We start from the raw sequence: 12,564 nt of genomic DNA on the forward strand, positions 1-12,564 counted from the left end.
ATGAAGGTGAAAACCTCACTGTCAATGTCGATATGTCCCTCATTTCTTTATTTTTTCATATTCATTTTTTAACTGTTGCCATTCTTGGCCACTATTTACGCTGTGACATTTTCGTTTATTTTGTATAACCAAATCCAACCACCACATGCCAGTTTCTAAGTGCCTTATACTAGCCCTGTCCAAATATAACTACTCGTGTATTCAGACTACACGTCAAGACATTGAGTTTATTAGTGAAACTGACACTAAACCTTGTCCTGTCCTTGATTGAGAAACTTTGCTGCTGGAATATTGCACTTCTTGTATATGTGTGACTATCATGTAGAGATGAAACATCTTCAGCAAAAAAAGAATCAGTTATAGTAGAGGATCGCTGCAGTTAAGTTGTTATATTTTCAAACAACAAGAACGAAAACAACAAAGTCTTTATCCTAAATGTTCAGGGTTATCTACAGGAATCTTATTATTCGATGATTTCTACTCAGTTCTGACTAAGGAAATCTCCTTAACCATTATCGTATCTTTCTTAATAGTTTACAACCAAGCTCTCTTTAGACTTACTAGAATCCTTTTTAAAGCAAAAATTAGAAAAGTTTATCTTCATTACTTTAGTGAGACATTTGACCTGATTTTGAAGTGCGGTGGTTCTGCAAAGCAGTGACCATCCCTTGGATCCCAACTGCAGGTTTACATGCATCTTCTGTCAGGAGTTATCTCAAACAAAGGATCATGTTAGTTTAACTAACAAGTAACAACCCAAAGCAAAAGACATTACAAAACTGACATCTAGATACTGGCACTTATGATCTGATCAACCTAAGACAAAAAAATATTGATAACTTCCTTGGTAGTTCATTCGCTTAATGCTAGCTGCTGCACCCAGTAATACACTATATTGCCTTTGCACCTGCATTAGTTTAACAAATCTTTCAGTATTCATATATTTTTCTTCCTCTCTACTGATTGTTGAATATATTATGTGCTGATCTATCGTCTAAGTTAACAGTTATTGAGAATTAGCTTGCACTTCCTGAGGACCTGAGCTTTTATCTTTCAATTCACATTGCAGTGGTTTTCAGTCAAGAGGCAACATGCTTTGCTCATCACGGCTGACAGCTTATATTACACAAAATTCAAGCATTATTGCAAGGTACATTCATGTTTCGACACAAATTCCACTTTATATGTATTAATTGACCAATAACATTATTCTTAGTCTGTTATAGTTTCCTCATCATTGGACTTACTGTGATTCATCAAGTGAATTATCCTATTTATGGTTGAATTATCCTATTTATGGTTTCCTCTTAATTTTCTTTGGAAAGAGGACGTTAAGAACTGGTACTTTTGAGATGGTACTATATGTTCATATTACATGTTTATGGATGATCTACACAAACCCATAAGAAACACATACATGTATACACATAGACTAAATATTCTTTTATGGATGATCAGTTGCATCCATAGCATACATTAAGGTTTCAGCGAAAGGCGCAAAAAGATAAGATCACAAATTATGGTATATGTCGTGCTCATGGATATTCTGCTGAATCCATGATTTGCATGTATACACACTGCCCCATGTATGTTGAAATAAATATTCTAATGTCAATATAAATATCCAATAGTATCAGTTAAAAAAATTATTCAGGTGCGCTCATGCTTCTTTCTTCAAGTTTGGATTTAGCGAATCAATTCTTCAATTGCTTGTTTCAATTAATCGAATAATCTAACTTAAAACAAGTTTTCTTATTTATTTGCGAAAATTTGTGTTCAAACATATCAAGAAAACCATTATGCCCGATGTTGTGTGACCCATTCAAATTAGTGACCAATTCAACCACTAATAGCTCAACAAGAGGATATTTTGTTGAGAGGATAGTGAATAGTGGGTTGTTTGAGAAAATAAGTCTCTCAGATATTTGATGCAGTCTTTGAGGAGTGAAGATGATAGGGTGTAACCTCTATATATAGAATAGTCTTCTCTTTGAAAAGATATAACACAAAAAAGAAAAACCCCAATCCTATTATCGGAGCTCCCTCAGAAACCCATTAGAATTTTCTCTTTCTTTTTTTGCTCACTGATATCAAAGCAGTATTTTCCTTGCCTAAAAGTCTAATCTTTGCTCCCTCTAGAAACAGCCTTTTATCCATTGTTTTTTTTTCACCCACGTGAAACAACCTCTGTACGTGCTCCTGCTGACAATCGTTATATATTTTTTAATTTCTTCTCTTGCTTTGTCTGAGAAAGTTTTGGTACAGCTACATTTTTTCTCCTCAGCAGCTATCTACTATTTTTTTATCCCATTCCCAAGTATTTTTTTATTCCTTACAGATTAGATCACAAGAGCATCCTCACGTTTTTTGCTCCATATAAGGTTTTTATTATTTGTTTTGGTCTCTGGTCCAACAAGAGCAGCCATCACTTTTCAAAATTTTTAATTATTTTATCATGATCTACCAAAGCCACTCGTGACCTACTCCTCAATTCAAAAGCTTCCAAGTTTTTCTTTAAGTCACATCACCTAACTCTCCTCGGTTCACTTGCAAACACAATTATACCTTATATCCCTCTGTTCGAAGACGATAGCTGCTAGCCACGACCATTGCATCCACTACGGTCCACCGTCAAGCTCCTCGAGGAATCAATCAGACGCAAATTCATATCGGTAGACTATCACGACTTTTGTCCGACCAGCACCCTGCAGATCCAGTCCAACACAATTAGGCAACAGAAGATCATCTCCAAACCTAATGTGAATCGAATTCGACAAAGTGCTTCTCTGATCAACACAATTTCGCTAGAATCGGATTTGACTTCCTTCGTTTAGACCCGATTAGTTCTTCCCAGTTAGTTTTAGTTATTTTACTGAATGCCTAGTAAGCTTGTAGTAAGCTTGTTCTATGAAAAGTAGAAAAAATTGACAAATTTAATGACAATAACTATGATACGTGGTATAAAAAAATAGGATATGTTCTTTATTCATGATAACATTGATGATGTAATCGAAACTACTACTCCAATCCAACTGATAAGTCCACACTTGAAGAAACGAAAGAATTACAACAGTGAAAGCCGAAAGATAAAAAGGCGAAAAACCCAATGCTCATGTTTATGGAAGATAGTTTGATCAAAGTTTTTAAAATTTACAAGACTTTTATCGACATGTGACAATGCTATAAAAGAAAAATATGACACTGCCTTTAAAGTTAACATCCAACTCCTCTTGTATAAGTATAATTGTCGTATGTAAGAGGGAAACAATGTCATAGATCATATTAATAAGATGATTGTGGTTAAGGACTTGTTCACTGCTGGGACCGAAATCCTAAAAAGAATGTAAGTGGAAACTATATTGAATAGTTTTTCCTCTTCCTTTGCTGTGGCTATCACCACATTAAGAATGAACTTTGCCATCAAATCTATCACTGATCTTACAATGCACCTAGCAATAGAACAAAACTTCATTGCTAGCAGGAAGGAACCAGAACTGAACATAGTACAATAGGAGATGAATTATGTCCTCTAGAGGTATAATGCTGGAAACTATAGAAATCCTAACCCTAACCCTAACAAATCATAGCTGTGAGGACTAAAACTGCAGCAATTCAAGAGGAAGAAAGTGCTCCGTGGAGCCTGCTATAACTGTGGAAAGTTCAGGCATTTCAGACCCACTTCCTCACAAGGTGAAAATCATGAGAATAAAGGAGGCTACAAGCATCTAGAACAATGTGATACAAACAAAAAGAATGTATGTGTGATGAAATGCAACGCTGTCATGACGGATATCAACGATTAGTGGATCGACTCTAGTGCGACGATGCATATCGCAAAGGACAAGATTGGAGTCACAAAGTTAATCGAGCTGAAGAAAGGTGAACAGAGAATTTATATAAGAAACAATACCTATCTCGATGTAGAAGATATTTGTTTGTACAGATTGGACCTTGGGGACAATGTTCTCGTCCTCAAAGGTGTGTTCTACACGATGGGAACACGGTACAATATGATCTCTGTTCCTACATTGATGAAAAAAGGACTGGAAATTAGATTCTACAATAATAGGGTCCTATAGGCAAAAATAATAAAGTATATGCTATGCGAAAATTTATACCCGGGCATGAATTATGCATCCTTCCAGTTGTTTGTAATAATTCTGATAATAAAATTTTCGATTTGAACTAGTTGTCATATTATATTTTTGAGTCTGAATTGTGACATTTTAGACCAGGGCATGCTAGTGTTTCAAAAATAAAAGAAATTATCAGAATGAACTTGTTGCATGCACTATCCAATGTTCAATTGTCATTATATGAACATTGTTTAACTAGTAAAATGATCAGAAAACCTTTCATTGGCGGACAAAGAGCCAATGAACTTTTAGGATTGATATACTTGGATATTTGTGATTCCCAAGTGTTAAAACTCAGTAATAAATAATATTTTATTATTTTTGTAGATGATTATTTCAAATATGCATATGTCTATCTTATTTTTAGAAAATTGAAAGTCTGTGAATGTTTTAAGAGATATAAGACGGGAGTTAAAAACCAACTTGGAAGGAAAATCAAAATTTTGATAATTGATAGAGGCAGGGAATATAACTCTAAAGAATTTAAAAGTTATTGTATTGAGCATAGAATTAAAAGGGATACAATAATGCCGTATACGCCATAATAGAATGGTGTTATGAAAGAAAAAATAAAACATTACTGGATGTAATTATGTACATGTTGTCTCATTCTGATCTCTTTAAAAGATTTTAGGGAGAAGCATTGTTAACTACAAACTATATTTTAAGTAAAATTTCTACCAAGTTAGTTGTATCCATACCTTATGAATTATAGAATGTGAAATCTAATCTAAGTCATCTCAGGAAGGAGGGATCTATAACCCATGTTCTCATTCCATACCAATTTAGAGATAAGTTGGACTTTAAAAAAGTAAAGTGTAGATTCATAGGGTATTCAGAAAAGTTAAAAGGTTATAAGTTTTACAATAAAGAAAATGGGGTCATTGAAAACAAAGATGCTATATTTCTAAAGAATTTAGAGGAAGATGAACAAGTTTAAGAGGAAACAGAACCTCTCACTATAATAGATAATGATTTTTACAATGTTGTTCCTAGTAATGGTTCAGATACTGTGAATGAACCTAATTTGAAATGACGAGACACCGATGAAATGATATACCTCAACTGGTTGTAGGTAACAAAACGCTAAGAACACAACTGTGACACCCCCACTTTAGTCCTACATGAACTAGTGTGAAGAAATATTAGTGGCTTAAATAGAAAAGCCCAAGACCCAAGAATAACTAGTACTAGCATTTTAGTAATGAACTTTAGCCAACGTAGAGTTGCTTTTGGTGGGTCTCACGGCTTGCACGCACCAACGGGTTCGTGGGCTAGGGACGTGACAAAGTAGTATCAGAGTAATTACCAGCCGAAAGTGTGGAGCTAAGTGCTATACGGGGTTAAGTGTTACATCGTGTGAATGTAGTGGGGGCCACCTCTAGAACCCGTAGGAGCTACCTTTAGAGTCCACATCGCCTGACAGTGATATTAGGATGTGCCAATTATCATGTCGTGACGATGATGACGTTTTTTTTATAAGGTGGGGTGATTGTGATATCCTCATTTTAGTTCCACATGGATTAGTGTGAAGAAATGTTAGTGACTTAAATAGAGAAGGCCAAGGTTCAAGAACAACTAGTGTTAGCATTTTGACAGTGAACTTTAGCCAATATCAAGTTGTTCTTGGTGTGTCCCATGGCTTGCATGTGCTAACGGGCCTGTGGGCTCGGGGCGTGATAACAACCTTCAAGAATGGATGATTACTATTTGCATTCATGTGAGCCATCTTATTTCTCGGTAATTACAAATATAGAAGAACGGAATCTCTTAATCTTCTCTGATGCGATGAAATCATATGAATCAGCTTTATGGCCAGAAGCCACGAGAGAACTTGATTCTGTAGAAAAGAATAAGCTCAGGAAGTTATGTGATCTACCAAAAAATAGAAAAACCATAGGGATGCAAATAGGTGCTTGAAAAGAAATACCGTGTTGATGGATCAATTGATAAATTTAAAGCACAGTTAGTTGCCAAGGGTTATAATCAGAAGGCAGCAGTAGACTTTTAGGAGACATTCTCCTATAGCTAAATTTACATCTATCATAATTATTTTGGCTATTGTTGCATATCTTGATTTGAAGTTATTTCAAATGGATGTTAAAACAACATTTCTTAACGAAGAGTTAAAGGAAGTGATATATATGCAATAAACTGGAGGTTTTCAGATGAAATGATATGAACATAAAGTTTACAAATTGATAAAATCTCCATATAGTTTAAAGCAGTCTAGACAGTGGTATCTTTTTCATGATGCAGTCACCAAACTTGATTTTGTTTAGAATAAATTAGATAATTGTGCATATATTTTGAAAAGTAGGAACAGATTTACTAAATTATCCTTATATGTGGATGATATATTGCTCGTCGGAAATAACATGAAAATGTTCAATAAAATCAAGGTAGATCTCAATAAAAAGTTTGACATGAAAGACATAGGAGATGCATGATATATTCTTGGAATTCAAAGTTTTCAAGATAAAAAGTTCAGAATGTTAAGTTTAAACCAGAAAAAATATTTAAGATTAGTTCTCAAGAGATTTTGAATGGAGAATTCCAATCCGACACTAACTTTATTGGTTATGGGAAAGAGATTGTGTAAAGAGCAAAGCCCTGGAGATGGGCAAAACTCATTTGATGTTTCTTATGCTCAAGCAGTTGAAAACTTAATGTATGCAATGTTGTGCACCAGACCTGATTTAGCTTATGCTGTAAGTCTGTTTAGTCGATATTAAAGTAATTCGGGACCAGCACATTGAGAAGCTGTTAAAAGGATTATGAAGTATATCAGAGGTATATTAACTCAGATTGTTTATCAAGCCAATTTGTCTGATCTCCTCGGTTACTTCGATGTTGATTTCAGGGGTGATAAAGATGATGGAAAGTCTACTTTGGGACACTTGTTCATTGTGGGAGAAAGAGCTGTTTCTTAGAGTAGTAAGAAATAAGAGTGTGTTGTTAGATACACACGAGAGGCTGAATATATAGCTTGCAGTATTGCAACTATATATGCTATCTCGATAAGATTGTTTTTATTGATTCAGATCTCAATTTGTTAGAAGGACCTGTTGATATTTATTATCATAATCAAGCAACAATTAGCCTAATTAATTATGGTGTGAATAGCTTCAAAGGAAAACATATTGAGATCCGGTATCACTATATTCGAGATATTGTAGAATAGGAAGAAGTTAAAGTGATTTACATTCCTACTACAGATATGATTACTAATCCTTTGACAAAAGGAATATTAGCGAAATCCTTTATCAAACATGTAAGTTTAATGAGGCTTAATAATAGATAAGTCCAAGTAAAGTTTCGTGATAATGAAATAAGAGTTACTCTCTAAGAATAGTGAAAGTAATGGTGAGAAGAAACATCTGATCTCATGGATAGTGGGAGTTATATCGTTCGGTCTAATTGGTCAAGCAGGAGATGTTATTTGACCCATTCAAATTAGTGACCAATTCAACCATTAATAGTTTGACAAGAGGATATTTTGTCGAGAGGATAATGGGTAGTGGGTTATTTGAGAAAATATCTCGCTCAAATTTCTGAGACAGTCTTTGAGGGGAGTAGTCTTCTATTTAAGAAGATATAATACGGAGAAGAAAAATCTCAATCCCATTACTGGAGCCCCCTCAAAAACCTATTAGAATTTTCTCTTTTGTTTTTGCTCATTGGTATCGGAATAGTATTTTCCTTTGCAGCTAACAATGTATGTTAAGCAAACTTAAAACTCAACACTTCCCCTCACTTGGGAGTTCAGGTCTACATGGAAAAACCTCCAAAATAAACATTCCCTTGTAAAGGCTAAATGAACGTGGTAAACAGATAATGATTTGATATGCGATGATGAGATATTCACACAATATCTCTCGATCTGATGTTCTAATACCTCTTTATCGAACCGCACGTGGGTGTTGAGGTCTACATGGAAAGACCTGATGATGAAATATTATAAACCTCTTTATCCAAAAGCTTAAGCTAATGTATTGCATGCAAATGTGTACAGTGTTAGAATATAGAAACATAACCCTCAATTCTCACCATAACTTTGGAGTTGCAGTGGTAGGATTCTTCAAGATGGTATCAGAGCAACCTAGTTTTGGATCCCGCTGGCCACAATTTTAATGCAGAATTTTAAAAAATTGATACCATTGTGTGTCCAGGATTAGCCCATAAAAAAGGTGCTCAAGCTGCGGGGGACATGTTAGACTATAGAAATATAACCCTTAACCCTCACCATAACTACGTTATTTTGATGCTGTGGCGGGGTCCTTCAAAATACAGCAAGCAAATTTAATTGTTACAAAAACTAAACTAAACACTGCCCTCTACTTCATTCCAAATAGTCATCTTTATGAATGTTCTAATTAATCAAACCATTGAAGAAAACAGTTATCAAACTCTAGTTTATGGCTGTTACTTACTGGAGCAAATAGCCAATAAAAGTCAAGGAGCTAGCTATTTTGCATAACAGTAAGGTGTATTTTTTTATCTTGCTTCGTGCATTTAGCTTTCACCATATTAATTGTTAATTATTAAATAGGCAGATGTTATTCCAGAGCATATTCTCACAAAATCATATAAATATTTCTTACATTCCTGTTATAAGTCTAGCATGTGGAATTTTTAATGATGGACTACTGTGCATTGATAATATCTGTCATTTCTGGAAATTTGTTTTTATGTCCAATATATCTTTAGGCCTGGACTGCTAATTTGTCTCTTTTCATTTTCAACTTTTTTTAGCTGTACCAGTGTGCATGAGTTAAATGCTTGAAGATTTGATCTGTGAACTATAGATTAAGGGTTGTAAGTTAAAATAAGTTAGCAGATGCATATTGAGTTGTGATTTGTTCAGTGCTATAATGATACTTGGTGCTGAGCACAAAAAAAAAAAAGGCTGCAGTCCGTTATGTTCCTTCTTAGCCATCTGAAACACCTAAAATATGTTATATGTGTGGTCCAAGGTTCCTTAGTTTGACAAATTATTGAATTTCTGGCCTCTGGTTGTAGTAGCCACCCACTTGTGATACTTTTTTCTTTCACTTTGAATGCCAAAGTAGTGAGTTGATAGTTGCGTAATCTTACACGCTACAACCTTAAGTTTGGCACACCTGAGTGCCTGGACTGGTGAGAAGACCCATGTGGTCTATTTTATGAGTTATTTTAAGATTACTACCTGCCAAAGTTTTGTAGTAATAGAAAAATAAAGGGGCACACTGCAAGATAATTATCTGTTTCTACGAATTGATTAAATCCTAACATATAACTATCCTGCTCTTTTATCTGGAGAAATAATGCTTGTCTTCTTGATTAGTTTTGTGCGGAATATACTGATGGCATATGTTTTGATTGTCACAGCCAGGTATGGAAGGCCATCGCAACTGCTATGCTGATGAACACTATTTACCAACTCTTTTCCATGTTAGCACATGCCACCTTTTTTTACCTTAATGCATAAAGAGAGGTGTAACATCTGCATAATGACCTCAGATTGGATCTACGAATTCACTGCAGCCATTCAATTGTGGACCCTGTTCGTGAGACTTACAGGGTCTGCAGTTTGGATAACTGTGGTGTGTTCAGAAGTCAGGAGAGGATTATTTTCTATGCATAAATTGTTTGTATTTTTCTAGCAGTACTTATATGGACCTTTGTTATGTTTCTTTTCAGATGGTTGACCCCGGTGGCATTGCAAATTGGTCAGTGACCCATGTTGATTGGTCAGAAGGGAAGTGGCACCCTAAAGCATATAGAGCTCAGGATGTAACCTTCGAGCTCATGAAGAACATTAGTGTATAACTTTCCCTGAATGCTTATGTTGTTTATTTTCTGCATATGTATAATCTAATGAAATCTTATTGATTTAATTTTATTGTATTTATGTTGCCTGCAGTCTATTGATGAGACTATACATGTTACGAGTAATGCAAAGGTAAGCTCACTGACACAATTTCATTCTCTATTCCCCAGTGTTCAATTAAAAGTTAAACATGATACATTAGTATTAAGTTGTCAGGAGCCAAATACTAGTGTTTAGCATATTATGCAGGGCTTACCAAAGAACTTTCTCCAGCAGGCTTGAGAAATATAGACCATGCCACTGTTTGTAGGATTCTTGCAGAATGCAAATTAACTGTGTATTAAACCTCATGATAAAGGGATGTACACATGCTTTCTTGTTTATTACTGGAAACCTTAATGAGGAAATCCTCCTATTGGAATCAGACCTAATTTACAGCACTTGCTATGATTGACAAAAGGTCAAATTTGGACATGATGATGAACATGTAGGAGGCTAGACCACAATGTAACCCTTAGTTGAGAACTAACTAGTTGAAAATTATGTAACCATATATCTAGTCATTTCCTGCCAGAATTAGACGCTAAATCCCACACCTTATCCTTCGATGAACTCATCAATTTGGCTGTTGTTGACTGAATGCTGGACGCAGGCTCCTACATTATTTAGTTCCTCCAGCAACATCCTTTAGTTCCCTCATTGGCACAACTTACTCCTTTCTGCACACCTGGTATGATACATCTTACTATTTCTCACTTAAGAAGAAATGCATTATGTTATTGTGATTAGCATTAACAGTCCAAGCGTAGATCGTCTCATATCTAAATAAAAGCCGTTAACTAAAACATGAAATGTCAAAGGAATGAGTATATGAGAAATCTATACTATATATTTAAGAAAAGCAACCTTTTTTGTTTTTGTGTCTATTATTTCAGAAATACCAAAAATACCCTCACACTTCAAAAAATCAAAAGAAACACATTTACACTAGCAAAAGATAACTAAAATGCCTAAAACTTGAGGGTCAACACAAATGCTGCCATTCTCATAAAAACCATTCGAAATGCCCTCACATTTTCTTGTTATGCACGCATCGCATGCCCCGGAATACAAGTATACATAGCATGAGTGTGACCAACATCTAGTATGCATAGGCTAAATACATTTTATTGTATAATTGAAGGCATGTATAGAGAAGTGAGACCAACATGTCCAACAACAGCCCAATACAGCTAATAAAATAGAAATACTTCATAGTCATAAATAAAAGGGTTAATTGCAGATAGACCTATGTTGTTCTATTGTTGTGGGTAGACCTCGTACTGTCGCCCAATTGCGGGTAGATCCCTGAGTGAAATTTCTTCTTCACTCTTTTACTCTCAAGATGTCTATTTGTCTAGTAATAATAATAATAATTTTCTATTTCTCTGAGGAGTAAACGAGTCAAAAAGAAGTTCGCTGGGGCTCTCTATCTGCAACAATAGAACTACATATGGTCTATCCGCAACTGCGCGATAGTACAAGGGGGTCTATCTGCAATTAACCCTAAAAAAAATCCATAACTTGTCAAGTAAAGAAGCTTGGTAGGTAATGTTTTGGTGATTCTTGCATCTTATGTTTATATTTGCATGTAAATGAGGTTCAATGATTTATAAACCCAGTGGACTTGAGGTCAGACAATCTAGAAAAGTTCATCCTCTCATGATGTGCTTCGTTCCATTCCCTCCTTTCATGTGATTTGTCATTTTTACCTTCTTTTATATATTCACGTCATGTGTGAGATAGCAATAAATAATCCTTGCTTCAATGGTGATATGCAGAAAATAGTTATGAAGAAACCCTGCTTGTGGAATGGAATGAAGAGGCCATGCTATTTATTTGCTAGGAAATTTTACCCCGAAGCCCGAGATAAATTGATGCACTTATTCTCTAATTTCACAGCCTTTTGAGTCATCTATGTTTTCATCGTTTGCGTGGCAGAGTATCGGTTTTGAACTGCTGCCTCTAATCCCAGTGGTTCTCTGTTTTACGGGAACCTTGTAAAGTTCAGATTTGTGTGTAGAGATCTCTTAGGGCTTACGAATTAGAAACCATTGGGTATCAGGATGTCGAGGCTGAGGATTCTATCAATTAATTCTTCACTATTACCCGCTCGAGGTAATTTTTTTCTTGTCTTTTCTAGATTGGTAATGGTCTATTCTTGAAACTTCCTGATCGAAAATTTTGTCTATCTATTTAACAACTGTAAGAGAATATGTTCTTCCCCCCTGTTCTTTCTTTAGTAGAAACAGAAGAAAATTATTACACGAATTTTTGCTCTTGTATTTGGACTTGCTGATCCTTTCAGAAATATATATTTGTGACATTGAGAAGCTGAAATTTGATGATAGTTTCATAAAATAGAGCTCTATTTTTTATTTTTGCTACAGTAATTCTATATTTAAATAGTGAATCTTGGATCCTCCCATTGTTATAGAGAAATATATAAGAGGGAAAAGAGGAAACTAGCTTTGGGCTATCTATGTACTAAGAACTTATTGATTTAGATTAGGGTTTCTTTGTAAAATGTCAAACTTTAGCTTCTCCTTGTAAAAATATCAAAAATCAAAATTTCCT

The 12,564-nt window shown here is 34.9% G+C and overlaps 1 protein-coding gene across 2 annotated transcripts in view; it reads left to right on the forward strand.

Moving 5' to 3' along the window:
- Positions 1 to 12,327, forward strand: part of LOC109840350 — a 27,375-nt gene extending 15,048 nt beyond the window's left edge. For both annotated transcript variants that reach the window (XM_020408959.1, XM_020408960.1), the window contains exons 7-11: positions 1,070 to 1,150; positions 9,507 to 9,569; positions 9,819 to 9,941; positions 10,042 to 10,080; positions 11,769 to 12,327. In XM_020408959.1, the coding sequence (XP_020264548.1) occupies positions 1,070 to 1,150; positions 9,507 to 9,569; positions 9,819 to 9,941; positions 10,042 to 10,080; positions 11,769 to 11,897 (435 nt within the window). In that variant the 3' untranslated portion in view covers positions 11,898 to 12,327. The remainder of the gene's footprint in view (positions 1 to 1,069; positions 1,151 to 9,506; positions 9,570 to 9,818; positions 9,942 to 10,041; positions 10,081 to 11,768) is intronic.

Source organism: Asparagus officinalis, chromosome 5 (assembly GCF_001876935.1).
Source record: "Asparagus officinalis chromosome 5, Aspof.V1, whole genome shotgun sequence".
Classification (NCBI taxonomy): domain Eukaryota; kingdom Viridiplantae; phylum Streptophyta; class Magnoliopsida; order Asparagales; family Asparagaceae; genus Asparagus; species Asparagus officinalis.